Source organism: Centruroides sculpturatus, unplaced genomic scaffold, assembly GCF_000671375.1.
Source record: "Centruroides sculpturatus isolate CEXI.00-Female unplaced genomic scaffold, Cexi_2.0 scaffold90, whole genome shotgun sequence".
Classification (NCBI taxonomy): Eukaryota; Metazoa; Arthropoda; class Arachnida; order Scorpiones; family Buthidae; genus Centruroides; species Centruroides sculpturatus.
The window spans coordinates 242,288-267,507 of record NW_019384353.1 but is presented as its reverse complement, the minus strand read 5'-3'; the positions used below and the strand labels follow the sequence as shown (position 1 = coordinate 267,507).

Genomic DNA, 25,220 nt, shown 5'->3' with positions numbered 1-25,220 from the left:
TGGCGGATTTTCTCATCTTTATTTAGTTGATACGTGTGGAAAAAATTAACTAAATAAGTATCAACTTATTTAGTTAATTTTTTCATTTTACATTATTTAGTTATTAGTTTAGTTAGTACTTATTTAGTTAATTTTTTCATTTAACATTAATATTTAGTATCAACTAAATAAAGATGAGAAAATCCGCCAAGTGTCTTAATTTATAGCACTATATTGTGTCAGAAGCATAAACAAATAGCAAAGCACGGTTTCATATCATAAAAAAAAATCAGGTAATCTTATTCTGGAAAACCGAATTTTAAAATAAATCGAAGGATGATAGTTTGATTGTCCAATGTCCATTGCGCACGCATTGTACATGTCATGTTCCCTGCTGTTGAGATTTGCATTAATTCTTCAGGGATTCAATAGATGTCTTGCAATTTAAATGGGTCACACGGGTCCTTTCCATTCCATAACATCACTTCAACAAATCGTGCCAAGTTTGGTGTTGTTTTCCATATAATAACATCGTCATCTACATGCTGGACATCATGCTTTACAGAAGATATGTAGATGATGATGATATATGGAAAACAATGCCGAACTTGGCACAATTTGTGAAGCGATGAATGATAATCCCTATGGGCTGTCACTCGAAGTAGATTAACACAGCAACACTAATGTCCATTTCTTAGATATGGATATCAGGATTCGGGGATCCAACATCCACAATATAGTCTATCGTAAACTGTGTGCAAGCCCCACATACATACCGAGTGACTCGTGGCCCGTTTCAATACAAATTAGTCGCTTTTAGATCATTGGTTAGAAGAGCATACACTCATTTATCTACTCAAGAGGCACTTAGGGAAGAGAGAACACATATTGAGAAGATTGCCAATATGCATGGCTACCACAATGTTGTTCCAAGAATCTCAGAATGCTACAACAGAGCACTAATTTCTCACAACACCTCTATGACGACACTGGGGGACAACCACGGTACTGAGGTTGAGAGGATTTCGCTTACATTCAACCCTGTCTTGAGATCTGTATATGTAGCTATCACCAAAAGATGTAATGTCATCATTGCATACAAGAGAGGCCCTACTATGTTTGACATGTTATGGAATGGCAAGGACCTGCCTGACCTGTTTAAATTGCCAGGCATCTATCGAATCCCTGTTAGGGATGAAAGATTCAACAGGGATTTGATCTACATAGGATCAATGAAATGCTCAATGGGATAAGAATAAGAGAACACAAATCAGACATACAATACAACAGAGCCACCATGTCACTCCAGTGTATGCTTCTGACCTGGGCATTACTATTGACTTCACAGGGGTAGCATTAATAGTCAAAACAACATGGATGGACCACCTCAAATGGCTGGAAGCTGTAGAGATATATAAGATGCACAGTTCATCTGAGTGCATTAATTACCGGGAGGAAATGGCTCTTTCGTTGGCTTGATAGGCCTTATTGCATAATAATTCTTAATGATTTATTTAATATCGGATGATGCACGACATATACAATGCATGCGCAATGGACATTGGACAATCGAACTATCATTGTTTGATTTATTTTAAAATTTGGTGTTCCAGAATAAAGAATCCAGCTAGATTACCTGGTGAAGAACATGAAAGGTGTTCAGAAAACATTTGTTGTTTCGAATTTTACCTTTTCACACCAGTTAGAGGCTTGAATAAGTTAAATTTTTATTGTAAATAAACTAATTCCAAAACAAGGTTTACTGTAAGACAGTTGCCTAGATAGACAAGATGACTTTGTAGCAGTAGTTCAAAGAAAAAAATGTCTTATTTGTAGAGATTTATATTGCAGAATCTCTTAAACAGTTGTACTTCGGTATACATCTGCTTTAGAATATGTCCAATTCAGAATACGTCCTGTTTGGATGAAACAACTTTTGTTCAGTACACAACTTAATTCAATTATACACGCCATCTGTGAACAAATAGCACTATCGGCGTACTAGACCAGACCAGGCATTCGTGGTACCACAGTTTATAACTTTGTTAAATTTCTTTTGGTTTTAATTTGTAAGTAAAATTTTATTATTTTTATTAATCATGAATTGCAAAAAGGCAAATGAAAAGCAACAGAAAACTAAAAGAATGACTAGAATCACAATGGAACTGAAAAAAGAGATTGTTGAGAAATACGAAGGTGGCATGCGTGTTTGAGATTTTAACTGTTGCATACCGTATTCCGAGAATGACAATATCGACAATCATGAAAAAATAAAGACATTATTAAATCTGCTAACGTTGCGAAAGGGTTAATGTTAAATCAATTTTTAAACAGAGATCAAAGACATTAGATCATGTTGAGAAAATGCTTTTGCTTTGGATAACTGAAAAACAGTGTGCTGGTGACAGTGTATCAGAAGTAATTATTTGCGAGAAAGCTAAAAAGATGCATGCTGATTCATGAAAAATCAAGCAGGAACTAGCCATGAAAGTGAGGTGTTTAAAGCCAGCCATTTTTTTTACATGAGAACGGATTAATCAGTTTTACATTACTTATGGGAAAGGTTGGTTTGATATGCGTCCAGTTCGGTATAAGTCCAAACATCAGGAATGGATTACGGTCGTATACCGAGGTTCCACTGTATATCTTCATCAAATTGTAAGTACAAGCTTTCACAAAACTTGTTTTTTTTTTTTTTTTATTTGTGGTTGAAAGAAGTACAGTGGTACAGTAGATCATCGATTATCTGACCCCTGATTAACCGTCACATCGGTTAACCGACCGTTCTAGTCGGCAAATTTCAAATATCTGCTAGTGATGTGGCATTACAATATTTGGCTATGTCTTGGCTACTTTAATATTATTATTGTTAAATTTTTGTGTGTTTTAGCTGGCATCAACGGCTCGACCATTGAAGGGAGGCCAGTATTTAAACGAGACTTAATTTTCTAATTATGAGTGGTTGGTTGTTTCATGAGCAATAAAACAATTTTAAAATAATTTTTAACAATACAATAGCGGCAATTATTATTTAAAAAAAATTTGTTAGGCTAAACATCAATGAAAATTCAACACAAAGTTGGTTAATAGCAATATACTAATATAATAATTACATGGGATATACTAATATCCTCTACTAATAATGTATCTTTTCCCTTCTTTTCGGTTATCCGACCAACCTGAGTCCCCAATTGAGTCTGATAATCGATGCTGTACTGTATCTCATTTCTCAAATTTAATTCATTCTGGGAGGCCATTTAAACTCTGAATTATCAATTTTTCTCATCAGAAATAATGGAAACTGAATTAATCCATTCCCAAACCCTAAATAATACCAATTTCAATGAACAAAACAGTAAATTCACAAAGTTTAAGGTAAAAAAATAACACAACTAAATGCCCTAATAATAAATTAAACCATAAAAACAATAAATAAAATATGTAAATACTCTATAATAAATGAAAATTGCATTTATTGGTCACACCCTATTGATTTTAGCTTTTAAACATGACTGCCTGATCTGTCATACATGTACTGGTTTCATGATTCAAGATAAATACAGGTAGCCCTCGGTTTACTCCGGTTCAATTTACGCCGATTCACAATAATGCTGCTGCACAATTTGCGATTTTGCTGTGTAATTCCCTGATTTTCCCTATGCCAGACTGATTTTCGTTTCAGTGTTGACGTATTTACCGAGCCGTGACATTGTACATTCGTTAAAACAGATTTTTATTGAATATATTTATTTTTTCTGTTTAATATTATTGGGTATGTATACATTTGCATTAAATTAATATTAAAATACTAAACGTTTAGGTATCCACAAGTCAAGTTATCAAACTTAATAGTTCAATAAATGGCGTCCGAATCCATTGCGCCATTGAATTTAACGTATCCTTTTGACCATGGAAAGTTTGACGGTTGAACTTTGTGAGTTAGACAATGATTGGGAGCAAAGTGTGAATGTAAAAAGGAGCATTGTCTCATCCATTCGACCTTATTCCGAAATTCTCAATGAAAGAAAACAAAAATGTAAACAATTAAAGATGGATACTTTTCCGAAAAATGTAAGAGATCGGAAACTAAAATTTTTAATAAAAACATTTAACTTTATTTTATGATAAAATACATTTTAAAAATTAAATTTATTTGTATTTTGTATTAATAAACAAAATTATTTGCATATTTTTCACTTATGTGGAACCTAACCCTATACCTCAGTGTAAATATGGGTTCGTTTTACACTGATTCGATTTGCGCCGGCTTTTGTAGAACGGAACTGTGGCGTAAACCGAGGACTACCTGTACTGTATTTTTGTGGAAGACCAGCATGACAGTTAAACTGCAATTAAAATATAAAATTAATCAGATCTAACAAAACTAGTTGTTAATTAATTAAACGTTAAAGAAAACATTCTTCCAAATACAATAAAATAACTACATTGTAATTTGACTGACTTAAAACCAGGAAGAATTTTCATTTACAAGACAATAAAACAATTAATGACTTATTGACAGTAGTAGTACAGACAGATAGATAGATATTTTATTATAACTTACTGGAGTACAGTAAATATTGGGTGCCACAAATGTATAACCCAGTAACAGTAGTAGTACAGTAGACCCATCTATAACACGGTAGATACATTCCGTCTTATATGAATCCATGTTGTACGAGTCACTTAGATTTTACAAATACATGAGCCATTCACAACCCAAAGCAATTAACTTGTTATATTTAAAATAACTTTCTTTCATAATCAGACTTAAGGCACTACATAACAATTTTTTATGGTCATTGAATAATAATTGTTTATTTTTTATTATTATTTTTTTTTGCAAGAAATGTATAAAACTTTATCAATACAGTACTGTACTATACCAGTAATGCACCAAAGCGGGGCCGGTCTGTATATATATATATTATATATGTACAATAAAATAATGAAGTACTGTACTGTACAGATGAAAGCAAACTCAACTTTCCTGCCTAAACTGTCCGTATATATGCATGCTGCTGGACAGAAGTCATCCAATCAGTGTACTTGCTATACTGGCAGCTCTCACATAGATCTGCTGCTCATCCAGATTTGACCAATCCTGTCGAGACATGAGTCGGCAATGACAATCTGTCTCATTCTTTTACTGTGTTATACAAACACAATCGCAATTTTTCTGCCGGGTTATATGAATCTGCGGGTATATAACATGGGTTCATCTAAGACGGATGTCTTATATGAACCCATGTTATATGGGGGTCTACTGTAGTCAGTCAGTGTGGGCTACACTGACCATCTACCCTGACCTTAAAAATAACAAGTTCCTCTCAAATTTCACACAAAGTGGATGTTAATTGGTATAAGTTGAGATAATTTACAGAAAAATTTCTTAATATGTTTATTTTTCATTTTTGAATAAAATAACAATAAAATACACACAAAAAAAGACACAAAATACCCACTGAAATTCCACTAGTACTTTACATCGTTAGAAAGAAGACATTAAATTAAAAAAATAAACATAAAGTTGTGGTTTTTGACTGTAGGCATTACATCAAAATATAATGCTGACAGTTTCACAGTTTTAGAATAAAAACTCATTCATTTTTTTTAATGTGCCTTCTAGAGAGGGATGTATAATCTCACTCATGCCAGCATTCCCTGGGATAAATTGGCATTCCAGTTTTTACTATATGGAAATATCTGATTTCATGATTTCTTTGGATAGATTGACATACTGGTCATTTCGCAAAAATACGGTACCTTTATCATCTCACTTTGCAATATTATAGCCTTCCACACACTTCTTGGATGCCATGGTTAATAATTAAAGGTTATACAGAAACTTTCTGTTCAACCCATTATATTTTTAACAACAGTGGTCATTTAACATAGATGTGTGATATAAATATAACATATTATTGTTAATATGAGATTTGTAATCTTTGTTTAGGTGCTAATACGAGGGTCGTTCAATAAGTCCTTAGAAAAAGATAGAAAAATAAATTATTTTAGGTAGATTTTTTTATTTTTCAACATAATCTCCTTTAAACTCTATACACTTTTCCAAGCATTTCTCCAATGTTTTTAAGCCATCTAAAAAATAAGATTTCGGAAGGTCCTCAAAATAGGCATCTGTTTGGGCAATGACCTCCTTGTTTGACGTAAACCATTGTTTGCCGATCCATTTTTTTAAGTTTGGAAATAAAAAAAAGTCACTGGAGGCTGAATACGGTGGATGTTGTAATAATTCAAACTTTAATTCCATGATTTTGGCCATCAAAACTGCACAGGTGTGCACCCGTACATTGTCTTGATGGAAGGGATCTTTTTCTTTTTCAAACGAGGACATTTTTCTTGATTACTTCGCTCAACTGATGCATAATACTCTCCAGTTATTGTTTTTCCTTTTTCCAAGTGATCGGTGTAGATGATTCCACATGTATCCCAAAAAACCGTGGCCATCTCCTTTATGGCCAATTTCACCATGTTCACCTTCTTCAGAGCCCTTTTGCGTTCAAAAACCCACTGTTTTGACTGTCCCTTTGTTTCTGGAGTGTAGTAGTATATCCATGTTTCGTCCACAGTTATGTATCGATGCAGAAACTCATCAGGATTGCAACAAAAAAGTGCCAATATAGCCTGAGTCGACCACACAATTATGTTTATTGTCCACTGAGAGAAAATGCGGCACCCATCTTGCTGAGATTTTTTCACACACAATTTTTCATGCAAAATTGAAAACACTGTACCTTGCGATGTACACTGTACCCTGTGGCCTCAACTATTTTGCGCACTTTGATTCGTCGATCACTCAAAACCATATCATGGATTTTGTCAATCATTTCAGGAGTAGTCACATCCACTGGACATCCCGAACAATGTTCGTCTTTTGTGGATGTACGGCCACATTTGAACTCATTTACCCAATTGTAAACAGTTGCAAACACAGGAGCAGATGTGCCATGAACTTCATCCAACTCAGCTTTGATCTCTTTCGGTGTTAAGCCTTTTAAATATAAGTGTTTAATCATTGCTTGAAACTCGCTTTTTTCCATTTTTCTAAATAAACAAAAGTTTCTTGCTTCACCGACAATAAAAATGAAACCATGTGATGGATATGACTGAGAATTTCACAGCTATCTAGTGAGTCATGATGCTTAATAAAAACAAGCCATTTTCGATGCTACAAGTGCCATCTATGGATTTTCTAAGGACTTATTGAATGACTCTCGTAATAATAATCTAATCAAAGATTACAATTTTGACTATAATAATATTAAGCTCATCCAGAAAGTTAGTACTGTTTGGGTATTAAAAAAGATTTTCAATTTGTTTTCATTTGTATTTTATTACAGAAAAATCTACATATCTTAAACTACTTTTTGACATATTTCCCATGCGAATTAAGGTATGTGTCATATCTTGGCACTAATTGCAAAATACCCACTTTGTAGAATTTGGCCACCTGCGATCTGAACCAGTTCTGGACATTTACCTTGATCTCATCATCACTTGCAAAGAAAAGGTGGCTGGCAAGAAATTTCTTGATGAGAAAACAAATGGAAGTCGGATGGAGCTAGGTCCAGACTATAAGGAGGGTGACAGAATTGTTCCCAGCAAAATGAATCAAGCAGCAGCATCATCTTATGCGTGTGGTATGCAGTTGCGTGTTGTCATGCATGAACACAATGCCAGAATTCAGTAGTCCATGCCTTTTGTTCTGTGTTGTGTGCCATAACTTCAATGTCTTGCAGTAAGCTGTAGCATTGATTGTTGTGCCTTGTTCCATCCAGTCCATTAACAAAATTCCTTGACAGTCCCCAAACACGGTGCACATGATTTTTCTTGAAGAATCACGATTTCATGATTCTTTGCTTTCTTGGATTTCAGCAAACCAGTGTGTCGCCATTCCAGTGACTGTCATTTCATTTAGGTGTCTTGTAACAAATCTATGTTTCATCTGTGACAATCCTTTTCAAAAAATCATTTCCTTCTGTCGGATAATGCTGCAAAAACTCCAAGGCTGCTCCCAAGCGTTTGTTTTTGAACGTCTATTAGTGTTTTTGGTATACATTGCGTGCACAATTTTTTGTAGTGCAAATGTTCAGTCACAGTTTTGTGTAATAAAGATTGTGAAATGTTTTGAAAATGCATTGACAAATCAGAAATCGTGAATCGCCTATTGGAACAAACTTGTTTGTCAAACATCCTAACCCACTTTCACACCATATCCTCACTCATCTCATTCTCTCCATAATTTACCTGACAATAAATTTCACAAGGTCGAACATTTCTCACATTGAAAAACTTTATAACTGCTCTTATGTCACAGCTGGTGGACTGATTGATTGTTTTAAACATGATTACCAACAAACAGTGACTTCAAACATTAATGTAATCAAAACAAATGGTTATGATAATTCATTCTGGAGTTGAAGGATGTAACTATGCATTCGCCACCTTTGTGCTGTCAGATGCGTGGGAGATATGCGCAAATGGTACTTACTTTCTGGATCAGCTTAATATATTGTTATTCTGAATCTGGTTTAAAGACAGTTCTGAGACTATTTGTTAAGACTAAATAAATACAGCTACACTTGTTATAAAAATACAAATTTTCTTAGTTATTCTTTTAGAAAATTGTTTCCGTTAATAATAATTCTTAATTAACACTTTCCATTTGGGGTAAGTTCTTGTGAACTCCTGTGTAGATGGGTTTAAAAAATCATAAAACAACCAATATTTGTCACAACATTTTGGGATTTGTTTCCTTGTACTTTTATTAACCTGAAACAATTCAATCAAATAATCATTAAAAAGAAAAAAAGTGTTTAAAAAATTTTAAAAAGTCTAATATAATACTATGGTGTTTTCATTGATAGAGATTAAATTTGATTCGTTTTCTTTGATTTCAGCATCAGAACCATTTATTTCTGATCTGAGATTATCATTTATTAAATGTAAAGCTTCATCAATTGATAGCTTTGCATGAAGACATCTTACAAAACATAAAAATATTAAATAATACATGCCATGCAATGGTGTAAATGATAATTTTTTTTTCATTAAACATGCTTACATCAACTATGAATGATTCTAAGCTGTCCAACATCATAGAATAACATTTAAATCTGAACAAGAGAGATTTATCCTTTGTCTTTTAGAGGCAAACTGGTTTTGAGTAAGACTTCTCCATAAATTCAACTATAAAGTGTTAATGATCAAAACAAAAAAATTACCTTGTTCTTTAAATGATTCTTTATTTTAAAGTTAGTGTTTGAACTATTTGTTCTAAATAATTTAAGACTGAAATAAAGCATGTCAGAATAATGCAAATCAATGAAACTTATAACTGAAATTCTTTATAAATGAGTATCATATGCATGGCAATCTTTATACCAACAATGACAGAAGACGTAAAAAATTTTTTGTAAATTCTCATTTATACTTATATTTTGTTTTGTTAGAATTTATTTCATATCACATTACATACACTTGTGCATTATTTATGTATTTGAACGTTTCCAAAAAATTTTAAAATGTCCCTTGCCTCACATTCCATTTTGGAACACATTAGCCTGAAGATGATCTCCTATATACAAACATTTTCAATGTAGATAGGAGTACATTGAAAATGTTTGTATTTTATCTGCATTAAACTATACTGGAATTTCATTTATAAGGTTAATCGGTTTGCATTTAGTTAGAACAATTTGTTTATAAAACAAATAAATTTTGTCTTGACATATTGGCTGGAAAAACTTTTGTTAGGTCTTCATGCATTCATAATTTACAATGTAAAATTTCTTTAGTTTTTAATTGTATGTTGATATGAATAAGTGCATTGAAGATCATTTTTTCTAATGTTATCATGAAAACAAATATATTTGCTCATTTAATATGTTGTTCAATTTTTTTTATAATTTTAATCTCTTACTTTTAGTAGTAGATATAAGATTTACAATGTTTACTTTTATATATTACATATTTAATTTATAATATATTTAAGTAGTTTATAGTTTTTATTATTTTTTTCAGAGAACTACAGGAAAACTGCTTTCAAATCAGAAAGATTTTGGACTAAATGGAATATATGCAACTACAGTAAATATACATTTTATTTGTATTATTAAACTCTGAATTTTTTTAAGTATTGTTATTGAATTTAAGTTGTAACTAGAGAATTTGCAATTGTAATAAATTTGCAAACTCTCCAGATTCAGTGTTAAAATTTCCAAGTTTTAATAACTTATTATATAAATGAAAAATTGTTTACCAGTTTTGTGATCTTTGTTTACAAGTACAGTAGAGCGTCATTTATCCAGATCAGTTGGGGACAGGTTGTTCAGCTAACTTATTTTTTGGTTAACCAATTATATACAAAAAAATATATTAACCTAATCCATGTTGAAATTTTTCTCTATTGCATGTCGCTTTGCGTTGAATTTTCATCGATGTTAAGCCTAACATAAACTTTTTAAAATAATAATCGTGGCTATTGTATCGTTAAAAATTATTTCTTTATTTTTTACAAGCAAAATAAATATATTGAAAAATATAAAAACGATTAACTTCTAAACTGTAATTTATTTTATTATCAAAAATGTTCAATTCAGCACGACACAGTCTTCAGAAAAACACCACACAAAAGTGCCAGTGCTGCCAGCTAAAACACACACACACCAACAAAAAGAATATTGGAGTAGCCCAAGATATAGCCAAAGATTGCAATGCCACAGCACTAGCAAAATTTAAATTTGCCGACTGGAATGCTTTTGCATACCCGACTTTCAGATAAACAACACTCTACTGTATTCCTATTTACATTTACAAATTAAACTGAAAATGTTATTTAGCTTAGAAATAATTGAATTAGTAATTTGCCAAAGGTGACAATTCATAATGACAATTTTGAGATATTCACAATAAACAGTTTTCTATTAGAATGGAGACTGCTATTAGTTAATCCTTTTGCCCATTAGTATTGTATTTGAAGGGAATTTTCTGACAGTAAATATGCAACCAAAAACAGATACCTTTTACAGTATTCATTATATAAATAATGGATTTTTTTTTGCAATTTAATTTTGCAATGCATAAATCTGCTGCAGCGGATAGTTTATACACTTTATAAAGTTTACCCATTTCAATCCTTTCTTATTAATTCCTGTGATAACTCTCTCTCTCTCTCTGCCATAAGTTTGTTATTGTTTTGACAATTTTTCCTTCTGAAAAAATAATAATCCACAAAAGTATTAATACTCAATACTATTATTATTTTTTAACTATGATTATTTTATTATCTTGCAACATAAAACATTGACAATTTTTGCAAAATTTTGGAACTTTTCTCATTATAAAAACTAAAATGCATCAGTCTATGAATGAATAAAAGAAAATGTCTTTTGATCATTGCTCTTGACTATAGTTCCATCTTAAGCACATCATCAAATGTCGCTGGCTCTCACGACATCACTCTGTCTGATTTTTAAATCTATTCCGTTCAAAAATTGGATATTTAATATTTAATCTTTTGTCTAACTCAGGGTCCCGAACCTGTTGAATTATGGCTACTTCAGCCACAGTAGCTCCTACCTGCTCAATCTCTGTCTCCATTGCCAGGAGCTGTAATCGCGCCGCATACGTTTGTACATCCTTGTCCCTTCTTTGGACACAGGCATATAATCATTGTAGTCTAAGAAAGTATGGATTTTGCACAAATCTCTCTACCATTAGTTTCTTAAAGACGTCATAGTTGTCGATATGCTTTATTTTTCTGTCCTTTTTGACAAATTATCAGGCGATTCGTGTTAGTTTTAACTTGGCTACGGCTAGTATCTGTGTAGTATCTACGGCTTAGTCCATGCTGCTACCTTTGCCACATCTGTTAGGGATTCAAAGAAGTCTGTGATGCTTGGGCCATCCAGCTTGCCAGAAAAGGAAGGGAGCAAAGGGACTAAGCCACAACCTAATGTTGCTCTGGCGTTCTCCTCCATTATGGTTAGGTATTAAACTAATTAGCTTAAATCTAATTATGCTTGTAAATAGCAAGGCAGCGAGGAAAGTGGATGACTTATCTTAAAATTCAAAAACTTATTTATGCTGGATAAAAACCTGTCTAGGTTGGACACTTATCGAAAGAATTCCTGAAAGGGGGCTTCTATCCCACTCCTGACACCAATATGTGAGAAACCAGGGGTAGAGAGTTAATTTTGACCCCTCTTACCGGTAATGAGTTAGCAGAACTCGCTCACTTTGTCATAGGATGGCTAGTTTAAACAGGAGGGCTTGTGGTCGGTGGGATTATAAGATCTGCCCAATGTCAGGAATTTGACACCAGTTAAGATAAACCCCTTTAGTTCCTCGCCCGAGTTAACTCGGGCAGGTTACATAGCGTTTATTTCATATCACATTACATACACTTGTGCATNCCGATGAGTCATTGTTTACACAGCTGGATGACCTTAAACACAGCTGAAGTCCGATTTCCCGGGAAATTCTCATAGAAGTCTCGGGAGGCAAAGGGTTTGTAGTAGGGTGAGTTGTAGCTGGCCGTATATTTTTAAATATTTTAAAAAAATTCAAATTTTAATTGCGATTAAGGACTTTAAAATATACAAGACTTTACAAAATGAAGTAATTTCAATTTTTGAATTGAAGTTAGAATAATAAATATTTTAAAAAAATTCAAATTTTAATTGCGATTTCCGACCCCCCCGGACTTAAACGTGTATATAATAAAATCTATTAATTAAAAAAATTTAACTATTGGAGGTGGTTTTTGACATCAGAAACTAGCTTTAAATAACTTTACCGAAGGAAAATCCGTGCACTACAACTTTAGAACGATTAATTAATTTTGATAAAAAATCCCATTAAAAAACAATTAAGCCTTAATTGAGCCTTATCAAAGGCTAATTAAAATCGCGANCGCACAACACACAGTCTTCAGAAAAACACCACACAAAAGTGCCAGTGCTGCCAGCTAAAACACACACACACCAACAAAAAGAATATTGGAGTAGCCCAAGATATAGCCAAAGATTGCAATGCCACAGCACTAGCAAAATTTAAATTTGCCGACTGGAATGCTTTTGCATACCCGACTTTCAGATAAACAACACTCTACTGTATTCCTATTTACATTTACAAATTAAACTGAAAATGTTATTTAGCTTAGAAATAATTGAATTAGTAATTTGCCAAAGGTGACAATTCATAATGACAATTTTGAGATATTCACAATAAACAGTTTTCTATTAGAATGGAGACTGCTATTAGTTAATCCTTTTGCCCATTAGTATTGTATTTGAAGGGAATTTTCTGACAGTAAATATGCAACCAAAAACAGATACCTTTTACAGTATTCATTATATAAATAATGGATTTTTTTTTGCAATTTAATTTTGCATTGCATAAATCTGCTGCAGCGGATAGTTTATACACTTTATAAAGTTTACCCATTTCAATCCTTTCTTATTAATTCCTGTGATAACTCTCTCTCTCTCTCTCTCTGCCATAAGTTTGTTATTGTTTTGACAATTTTTCCTTCTGAAAAAATAATAATCCACAAAAGTATTAATACTCAATACTATTATTATTTTTTAACTATGATTATTTTATTATCTTGCAACATAAAACATTGACAATTTTTGCAAAATTTTGGAACTTTTCTCATTATAAAAACTAAAATGCATCAGTCTATGAATGAATAAAAGAAAATGTCTTTTGATCATTGCTCTTGACTATAGTTCCATCTTAAGCACATCATCAAATGTCGCTGGCTCTCACGACATCACTCTGTCTGATTTTTAAATCTATTCCGTTCAAAAATTGGATATTTAATATTTAATCTTTTGTCTAACTCAGGGTCCCGAACCTGTTGAATTATGGCTACTTCAGCCACAGTAGCTCCTACCTGCTCAATCTCTGTCTCCATTGCCAGGAGCTGTAATCGCGCCGCATACGTTTGTACATCCTTGTCCCTTCTTTGGACACAGGCATATAATCATTGTAGTCTAAGAAAGTATGGATTTTGCACAAATCTCTCTACCATTAGTTTCTTAAAGACGTCATAGTTGTCGATATGCTTTATTTTTCTGTCCTTTTTGACAAATTATCAGGCGATTCGTGTTAGTTTTAACTTGGCTACGGCTAGTATCTGTGTAGTATCTACGGCTTAGTCCATGCTGCTACCTTTGCCACATCTGTTAGGGATTCAAAGAAGTCTGTGATGCTTGGGCCATCCAGCTTGCCAGAAAAGGAAGGGAGCAAAGGGACTAAGCCACAACCTAATGTTGCTCCGGCGTTCTCCTCCATTATGGTTAGGTATTAAACTAATTAGCTTAAATCTAATTATGCTTGTAAATAGCAAGGCAGCGAGGAAAGTGGATGACTTATCTTAAAATTCAAAAACTTATTTATGCTGGATAAAAACCTGTCTAGGTTGGACACTTATCGAAAGAATTCCTGAAAGGGGGCTTCTATCCCACTCCTGACACCAATATGTGAGAAACCAGGGGTAGAGAGTTAATTTTGACCCCTCTTACCGGTAATGAGTTAGCAGAACTCGCTCACTTTGTCATAGGATGGCTAGTTTAAACAGGAGGGCTTGTGGTCGGTGGGATTATAAGATCTGCCCAATGTCAGGAATTTGACACCAGTTAAGATAAACCCCTTTAGTTCCTCGCCCGAGTTAACTCGGGCAGGTTACATAGCGTTACATAGCGTTACATAAAATTCAGGCGTTTGGGTCCCCTCCGAAATTTTTTTCCTCCAAATTTTTTCAAAAATTTTTCCCGTGCAAAAAAAAATTATCGCAATTTTAATCTACCTTTAATTATGCATGATTAATGCTTAATTGTTTTTTAATGGGATTTTTTTATCAAATTTCATTCATTGTTCTAAAGTTCTAGTGCATGGATTTTACTTCGGTAAAGTTATTTAAAGCTAGTTTCTGATGTCAAAAACGACTTCCGATAGTTTTTTAATTTTTTAAATTAATATATTCTATTATATATACGTTTTATTAAGTCGGGGTGGGTCAGAAATTGCAATAAAAAACGGTATTTTTTTAAAAATATATGGCCAGCTTGTATTCACCCTACTTTAAACCCTTCACCTCCCGAGACTTCTATGAGAATGCCCCGGGAAATCCAACACCAGCTGTTCTCAAGGTCATCCAGCTGTAAACACAATGACTCATCGGCATCAGATTTCCCAGAAAGGCGAGACAAAGGAAAATAAAGTTTGAAGCTTTTTCTTCAAAATTAACGCATTTCTTTCATTTTTTTTCAGTTTTAAGTATTTTTTATGTTTAATTACATTAATATCAAAAATTGCTGGGAACTAAAGCGATTAACCCCTTAAGTTCCCAGCAATTTTTGATATTAATGTAATTAAACATAAAAAATACTTAAAACTGAAAAAAATGAAAGAAATGCATTAATTTTGAAAAAAAAGCTTCAAACTTTATTTTCCTTTGTCTTGCCTTTCTGCGAAATTTGATGCCGATGAGTCATTGTTTACACAGCTGGATGACCTTAAACACAGCTGAAGTCCGATTTCCCGGGAAATTCTCATAGAAGTCTCGGGAGGCAAAGGGTTTGTAGTAGGGTGAGTTGTAGCTGGCCGTATATTTTTAAATATTTTAAAAAAATTCAAATTTTAATTGCGATTTCCGACCCCCCCGGACTTAAACGTGTATATAATAAAATCTATTAATTAAAAAAATTTAACTATTGGAGGTGGTTTTTGACATCAGAAACTAGCTTTAAATAACTTTACCGAAGGAAAATCCGTGCACTACAACTTTAGAACGATTAATTAATTTTGATAAAAAATCCCATTAAAAAACAATTAAGCCTTAATTGAGCCTTATCAAAGGCTAATTAAAATCACGATAAAATTTTTTTGCATGGGTAAAAGTTTTTGAAAAAATTTGGAGACTTAAAAAACATTCCAAAAATTCAAAAAAAACAAAAATGTTTTTGGGGGCCGAAAGGACCGAGTTTTATGTAAGGCTATGTAACCTGCCTGAGTTAACTCGGGCGAAGAACTTAAGGCATTAAAGGTCACGTCCTAACTTGTGAAACATAAACAACTGTTGAGTTGGAGAGTTGATTCGTTTGTTGAATGGGAGGTCGATGAGTGAATCGATAGGTGACTGTTATTCAAGGAAGATGGGTAACCAGGTTATTTAACACATACACAACAAACATTTGTAAAGTACTATATTTAGTGTTTTGCTCTACAACGAATTTTTTCTTAAAGAGCTGGGACCTAACGGGTACTTTACGCGGGTTCGCGTTTGTTAGTTGCCAGGCCTGGACTTTTCGCGTGCACCGAAATAAAGTAAGGACAAAGTTAGTCACAAAAAAATCTCTCAATAATAAATGTTTAATCAAGTCTAACAAACACTATGTACAAGTTTTATAAAACAAACAACAAATTTATTAAATAAAAAATCAAATCACAATCAACCTGACAAACTTAAGTCTTATTCTAACTTAGAAACTATTCCCCTTGGAATTCCGACAAAACAAAATTCAATCTTAACTTAGTTACAAATTCTCTTATAACTATTGATCCTAACTGTCACCTCAATTGATACTCGGAACCTTTTTCCTCCACTCAAGATTTTCCTCTTTTCCTATCGTCAAAATCGAACCTTCAATTTCCTACTAGGATTTCCTATTCGACACCTTGTTCACTGCTACCAGCAGACCAACGCTTTCGGTTCAGGAGCTCACCTCGTCTGTCTTCACTTGAGTTACTGTACTTATAGTCTGAGGTGACGTCACAGTTCTACTTGAGACACTCCCCTCATTTACATATCTACGCGTAACATTCTTGTTTTCTCTTCGTTATCTGGTAGCTTATTTCTCGACAATACTTTGTTAACCTTTTACAACATTTCTTTAACAATTATCGGGATGTTTAGTTTAAGGTTACATAAGTTCCTAGAAAGTCTATTGGGGTGTCCCCCCTTCAGTGCGGACTTACAATTCTGCCGCTCGGGCGTGCATGTGAGTGTGAATTCTAGCTATGGAGCTGTCGTTTCGTTGTCGGTGAGTTGGTTAATCCCTTATCTTCTCGTTTTGACCGTTCTGGGGTGATGGGTGAGGAAACCTTCGTCCTAACTAAACATAAGCCCCAAACAAAAATATAATAAAAGCAAAATAAAAGTAAAATAAAAATAAAGCTCGGACTTAGTTCCTTACACATTTATATCTAATTCCTAGAGTATACAAAGAACTACATAATACCTGATCAAATAAGGAGGGTAACATATATGGTGCAACTGGCTTAATTTGTAGGTCACTTGCGAGACGCATTCCTGTCTAATCTACTTCTTCACTGAGAGAGAGAGAGAGAGAGTTTATAAACTTTTTAAGTAAAATACCTCGTGATGACACCTCATAGCTCTTAGATTCTTCTATGCGATGTCAGCTGGACGGTTGGCGATCTAAGACTGGGGGGGTCAGGAGGAGATGAAATTGACGATGTAGGTATTGGTGGGTGGAATGTTGTGCATGGGTCATCGAAATATGTCTGTTGTAGGTGTCTGACTGATCATGGAGAGATGAGCTGAGATGATCTCTAGCTTTGGCATATGTCTGCCCTGATGATCGGGTGTGATACATTTTTAGTGCAGGAGAATTATCATGTAATTCTTGATTTATTACTTGGGTCCGGCCGACATGGGACATCATGAATCGGACTGTTGGGTAAATATCAACAAGTCAACCGATGGTGTTATGACTCCTTACCTCATAATTTTATTCACTTGACAGTTTCGACTAAGTTTATAACATCAGTCCAAACATTGTAACAATCAGTGACTTGTAGCAATATTCGACTGCCATTCTCTATTGGTCTAGAGATCAACATGGAGACTAGGGGGTGGGGTTTCCCTTCTCTTCCATTTTAACTAGTTAATTTAATTACTTAAATACCCCTCCTCAGAATGTCACATTATATTGTGTATAATTATTTATTTTTATTTGAAAAATGTGTTTTGCAAATTAGATGAAATGAACATTTCTTCATGTGAATTAGATGTAATTTTAGTACACATTGACAATACTTTATCCAAGATTCAAAAAAGATCCAAAATCCAAACATTTTTTGTGTGCTGATATGACATGCCACAAGTGGAAAATTCCACAAAGCATTGGGAACATTTCAATGTTCCCAATGCTTTGTGGAACATTTCAATGTTCTCTTCAGGCCCTTTTTTGCCAGGTATCCTGAACAATTATTTTTGGTTGTCCAGCTGATAAACTTTAAACTTCTAAAATTGTCCATTGATCGAACATGATGACTTCCCAAACCACGATGACTGGGTATGGGGCCAGTGTGACACTCAGTGAAAATGGCCGACACTAGCCTTCCCTAGGATAATGCCACAGCCATCATTCCTCCATAGACAGAAGCAGGATTTATTCATAAACAATACCTAATGCTATTCATTGGTCCAGTTGTGATGATGACAAAATCACATCAGACAAGCAGCTCTGTCTAGTGGTCATTGGCAACCTGTTGTGAATGGTTTGGTGGACACAGATGCACCCCTATGATGGCAACAGGCAGCTTTGGATGTCACATGCCATGATGAATGAGTCCTGATGGGCTGTTTGGTGAATCTGCTGGTCTGTGCGCTCTGTTGTGCACTGGTGCAATAGACTCCATCTTCTGTGTGTTCACAGATGTTTCTGTGTCCATTGTGTCACACATTGCTGAAAGGTACTCACATTATACCCAACACAGGACAACTATGCACCTTCACAAACCAAGCCAAGGTCATACAGTTCTAGGATACAGTCTTATTTTCCAGCTGTTAACTGGTGACAGTCAGCTCACTGTTGTCTCTGAGGCATTTTCTACATTTCTTCAAAAATTTGCCTGCCACAAACTGTCACTGATAGTACTTACAGCCCAAGCTGGATGCTGATCTTCAGAATGGTGACCATATGACCTGATGTGAATGCAAACTTAATCATTTGCATGTCTCTGTCACCTATACTGGTCCTGCAATTTACATGTGGCTATGTGCATTCCTTCAGGGTGTTCTGATTTCACTTTTGAGGTGTGTGTGTAAAGACACACACACACACACACACAAGATATGTGCTTTTTTTATATTCCTAGTAGTTCAACTAATTTTTAACAAGTTTATCAAAGCATATTTAAAATTTAAACAAAGACTATTCTTTCAGATCAATTAACAATTTTGTGAGCATATCTAAAATTACTTTAATACAACTATGTGAATATCTTTTAAAAACATCTTCACATCTCTACAGTAGGTATGTGAAAGAATATTGTTTATCTATAGTAGACAATTTTAAAAAAACATATTCACATAGATGTGTGAAAATTTTTTATCTGAAAATTAATAGAAATCCCTAAATAAATAACAGAAAGAAGTAAAATTAAACAAATATAAATCAAATCAGATATAAATATACATATATTTCAACATCCGAAACACTTTCAATTCCAAGCATTTTAGATAAAGGTTTCTCGATCTGTATTAATTTTATTGATTCAAATATATGTATGCATGTTGTGTATGTAAAAATATTAACTGAAAACAAGCTGATATACTAAATACAGATTATAATTGTATAACTAGGAAACTAGTAATGAGTCTCTTAAGGAGTCTTCAAATAATGCTGCAGAATCTGAATTGGCTCATTATTTGAACCGTTCTTTCTGGGAAAAGAAACAGCAAGAAGGTCTTCCTCATACTCGAACAAGTCCTGTACCTAGTGCTCCTTCAACAGTTGTAACAAGTCAAGCACCCAAGAAATTAACAGAGGTAAGAAAAAGGAAATAAAATTGAGGAGAATAATTTTTAAAATAGTATTTCAGTTGTGATTGGATAATTGTGATAACACACTGTATTGCATTTTCAGTCTGTTGTATCACATTTTTATGCTTTTCATTTTATTTTTTGGTTTTTGTAATGTACTAGGTAAAATGTAGTGTACATGTGCATTCCAAGGTTGTCACATGGGGAGAAATTTTTCAATCGTAGAAAATTTAGCTCCTATGGGGAAAAGTGTGGGTATTGAGTAATTGGCAAGCATTTGCAGATCTTTCATAAAATAAAAGAAAAACTGTTTTTTAAAAAATAAGCTTATAACTAATAAAATTTATTTTTATTAGTTTCAAAACTTGTCTCAATTCCTGCATGTTAAACATTTAGGCTGTTATGACTTTTTTTGGTCCATAATTTTTACCTTGTTGTAAAACAGTTCAATAGCATTCTTAGATCTATTTACAGCAACAGCAATTTGCCTCAAGACTTGCCTGAACCACTCAAATAATAAATTTTACGTATTTCTAGCTCCTGAAGTACAGTTCCATGAGATATTGTTGAAAATGTTTATATAAAATTCAATAGAACATTCTTGAAAAGCCACCATGACAGTTAAAAATGATGACATCTCACCCTAATCATGATAATTTTAATTGGTATATATATATACTTTTATAACACATCAAAAAATGAATATTTGTGAAAATTTATGCTGCTTTATGAAATGTAAAAAAACCTGATAAAATAATTAAAGTAATGATAAAAAATAATTAATAATATTTCCAGTAATAATTCCAAAATAAATTTTGAAAAACAAAATTTATGGTGTTCCTATACTTTTGTAACAGACTAATTAAGAGCATAGTGTTATGAATCAATATTGAGTAGATCTATTTGCAAGTATATGTATTAATATTTCATAAATAAAACTATATTGCTACTGGCCATTTCATATACAGTTGTATATGAAATGCTTTGTTTGCTTTACAATATGTCGTGTTTGGACAAAACAAATTTTGCTTGATATACGACTTAATTCAATTATACGCGCCATCTATGAACAAGTAGCACTATTGGTTTACTAGACCATACTAGGCATTCACAGTGCCACGGTTTATAACTTTGTTAAATTTCTTTTGATTTTAATTTGTAAGTAAAATTTTATTATTTTTTATTAATCATGAATAATGAAAAGCAACAGAAAACTAAAAAAATGACTAGAATCACAATGGAACTGAAAAAAGAGATTGTTAAGAAATACGAAGATGGCATGTGTGTTTGAGATTTTAACTGTTGCATACCGTATTCCGAGAATGACGATATCAACAATCGTGAAAAATAAAGACATTATTAAATCTGCTAACATTGCGAAAGGGGTTAAATCAATTTCTAAACAGAGATCGAAGACATTAGATCGTGTTGAGAAATTGCTTTTGCTTTGGATAACTGAAAAACAGTGTGCTGGCGACAGCATATCAGAAGCAATTATTTGCGAGAAAGCTAAAAAGATGCATGCTGATTCATGAAAAATCAAGCAGGAACTAGCCATGAAAGTGAGGTGTTTAAAGCCAGCCATTTTTTTTACATGAGAACGGATTAATCAGTTTTACATTACTTCTTATGGGAAAGGTTGGTTTAGTATATGTCCTATTCGTTAAGTCCAAACATCAGGAAATGATTAAGGTCCTATACTGAGATTCCACTGTATTTAGAATTCACTAAGCTTATAAACAGATTAGAAAATTTAGAACAGTGTTTAGAAATATTCATATATTTTGCATTAAGATTTTTATTTTATCATTTTCAGAAATTTCAAAATGGTGAAATGGATAAAATGCAAGAATTTCTGTTCAATCTTCGGAGCACATTAGAAATATTTGTCAATCGCATGAAAAGCAATTCAAGTAGAGGCCGACCGCTAGCAAATGATACCTATGTTCAATCTTTATTTATGAATATTACTAATATGCATTCCCAACTTCTAAAGTATATACAAGAACAAGATGATTTAAGAGGTAAGGGAATTAAAGTGTATTTGAGTATATATATTTATTTATTATTGCATTAAAAAAGCTGAATTTAAATTATTCCTTTAGTACAATATGAAGGTCTTCAAGATAAATTGGCTCAGATTCGTGACGCAAGGGCAGCTTTAGATTCCCTTAGAGAAGAACATAGAGAACATCGCAGAAGAGAAGCCGAAGAAGCAGAAAGACAACGTCAAATACAAATGGCTCATAAATTAGAAATTATGCGAAAAAAGAAACAGGTCTGTAAATCAACATTGATAACTATAGTAAAATAACTTGTGAGGAATTTATAAATTCTTAAAGAATGTAGTATGCAAAAAATTTAACTTTTTAAAATATTTTTATGAAGCTTTGATATGCATTTTTGTAAAGCTTTAACTTTTCAGTTTTTTTCAACTCAAAAATAAGAAATCACAGATGTATTTTAAAATGTTTTTGTTTCATTGCATAAAAGCATTAACAATGTTAAAACTTTCAAAATTAATGAGTACTCAATTGCAATATTTTCAGTTTACAAAGAGAACTACGAAATTTGGATATTTATGTAAAGGAAAAATAACTAGTATAAATTTATTTTTGTATTAGGAATTATGATTTATGCTATAATTGACATATTATTTAAAAATTAATAATTTGTAAAATTAGGGAAAGTGTTCTTTTGTTCATCTAAGTATTAGGAATAATAATAAATTATTTAATTGCTTATAAACCCTAGCCCTAAAAGTTAATTTATATATTTAAGTCTAATGTTTTCTTGGAATAATGAAAATGAATTTTTGCCATAGAAATTTGGCATATATTGTAAGATTTTTTGAGCATTTAGCTACTATTGTCAAAGATTCAATATAATTATCATAATTTTGAAATCCTTTGTCAATTATTATTTATTTAGAATTTAAATGAGTCACACTTTTAAAATTTTTTTAAATTAGCTTAATTTTAGACTAGAAATCAGTTCTTATAACTACTAAAAAAATGCTATTGCAATTACTAAAAAAATGCTTTTCTTTTAAAGGAATATTTGCAATATCAAAGACAGTTAGCTCTACAACGAATGCAAGAACAAGAACGTGAAATGCAGTTAAGGCAAGAACAACAAAAACAGCAGTACCAGGTCATGCAGCAGGGAACCAAACTTCCACCTGTTGTGTATTCTGGTCCTCCACCACCTCCGCAGCCATCTTATGTGCCACCTCCATCTAATGTCAACTATCGAATGCCACCTCCAGGGACTGCCGGTGGCAATTCTCCTGCACACCCTCCATTTGTTCCTGGATCATTTGGTCCATCAAATCCTGCTATGGTTCCATCTAACCAAGCAAAATTTCAACCTCAACCTTTTAACATGCAAGGTATTGAAATAATACATTTTTTAACCCTGGAATTTCCTTGAACTATTTAATAGTATGAGCAATATGATAAATTTAATTTCTTAAAAACTCTCGACATGTACTCCTTCATACCTCTATGCTGGTAACATAAAACGGCAGTACGATTTTATAAACAAGACAGTATTTTCAAAAATAATTGCAGCCACTTTATTATTATATTTTTAATTTTATAATCAAATTTATTTATACAGGTATTCCAAGTGGTCATCCTCAATTTCCTCAAATGGGTCAGTATCCTCCTGTTCCAGGAACTGCAACCACTGCTGCCGCTCCTCCAGGTCCCGGTCCGATTCCGTCCGTTCCCCCAGGAGTCATGAATCCACCCCGGGGTCCAATCGATTCTGCACCAAGGGCAATTCTGCCCCAGCAGGTGACTCAGCCAGGACCAAATGCAATGCCCGGGCACCAGATTGTCTCTCCAACCAATCCGCCCATGTCCCCTCCTAGCAGATCGGAACAGCAGCCTCCTCCATCTCAACCCCCTCAACCTTCTGCGGATTCCCAAAATTCGTCAGAGGGTGCACTAATCTCGTTCGACTAATTTGTCGTCCTTAGTCAAATTTAATTTTTACATTTAGTTCTCACAAAATTTGAAATATATATTCTAATGGTATTTGTAAATTTCTGAATTTCTATAATCCTTTTAATATCAAAGAAAGTAGCCTTTAGACAAAATATATACATGTATATTATTGCTTTAATCTGATTTTATGCTATTTAACCTTGATTTATAATTATAATCAATAAATGGAAAACTTTTTCATATCTTTAAAATAATTGTAAATATCTTTTTATCATAATCCTTAAAATTAATATTATTCTTGTGATAAAATAATAATCACTTATGTTATAAAAGTTAAATCCTGTTCAACATGTATAACATTTTATTTACTTTTAAAGATAGTGCACAATGGTAAAATTTTCGAATAATTGTATTGTGTGAGTGTGTGAATATTTGGAGAACATTTAGATAGCTAGAAGTCGTGGAAGAAGTTACAATATCCTATTTACACTTGTGATAGTTTGAGAAATCACAAATTAATAATTCATGTTTCTTTTAAAGTTAGCTGTAAAGCTTACTTGTTTTAAGGGATAATTTTAAAGAAACTTCCACAGAAAGAAAACCAATTTTCAATTTTTTTTTATTACTTAACAATGTGTTTCATTATGTAAAAATTGTAAATAAGAAAATTAAAATTTACTAAAATACTAATTAAAATTTAAAAAATAGTAAAATATAATTATTCTGTTCTTAATGTATTGTTCAAGAGATTAAAATTTGAATTCAAATAAAGGTGCATATATATCATGGTTAAAGTTTTGACATTTTTTGTAGTGATTTTTGCACTTAATAACAACTTATTAATATTTCAATAAACTCCTTCAGCTTTCTATCTTGGTAAAATTATTATTCATTCAGGCATTAACTGTTAAAATTTAATTTAGTAACTAACTATTCAGAACATGTTCTAACTAAAACTATATCTCACTTTCAGTGATCAAAATAGTATTAGCAAGAAAGAATAATCAATAACAAAGATTTTTATTAATAGCAAATAACTACAAGCTGGATATTCAAGCTGTAATTACACTATTAATTCTTTAATAGCTTCTAGACCATGTCACAGGCCCATTAAGACTAACTTCTTTTGAAGAATAGTCCAAGGATAAATATGGGTATGAATCCATATCAGAATTTTAGGCAAATCAACGAAATCTTCTGGGGCCCAAATGCTACAGTTTGAAGATCTTTGAGGCATATATACATATAATACACATCCCAAAGCCCGATGAGTAATTATAATCAACCAACAATCGCCTAAATGATCAGGCTATAGTTAATTAATTAATATAAATAAATGTGCTATTAGAGGTAGATGTTAGGTGCCATCTCTTTTCTAAATTAATAATTATAATTTTAATAATTCAGAACATTTTGGAAGAAAAGAACTGACTCGGGGCTTTTCTTCCAGAATGTTCTAAAAT

At 32.8% G+C, this 25,220-nt stretch overlaps 1 protein-coding gene across 3 annotated transcripts in view; it reads left to right on the top strand.

The window, feature by feature from the left end:
* The window catches only part of LOC111638793 (hepatocyte growth factor-regulated tyrosine kinase substrate-like), a 90,779-nt gene extending 66,750 nt beyond the window's left edge, over positions 1 to 24,029 (top strand). For all 3 annotated transcript variants that reach the window (XM_023384553.1, XM_023384551.1, XM_023384559.1), the window contains 6 exons: positions 10,024 to 10,089; positions 19,625 to 19,810; positions 21,621 to 21,828; positions 21,910 to 22,082; positions 22,859 to 23,195; positions 23,426 to 24,029. In XM_023384553.1, coding sequence (XP_023240321.1) covers positions 10,024 to 10,089; positions 19,625 to 19,810; positions 21,621 to 21,828; positions 21,910 to 22,082; positions 22,859 to 23,195; positions 23,426 to 23,775 — 1,320 coding nt within the window. In that variant the 3' untranslated portion in view covers positions 23,776 to 24,029. The remainder of the gene's footprint in view (positions 1 to 10,023; positions 10,090 to 19,624; positions 19,811 to 21,620; positions 21,829 to 21,909; positions 22,083 to 22,858; positions 23,196 to 23,425) is intronic.
* The last annotated feature ends 1,191 nt before the right edge of the window (positions 24,030 to 25,220 follow it).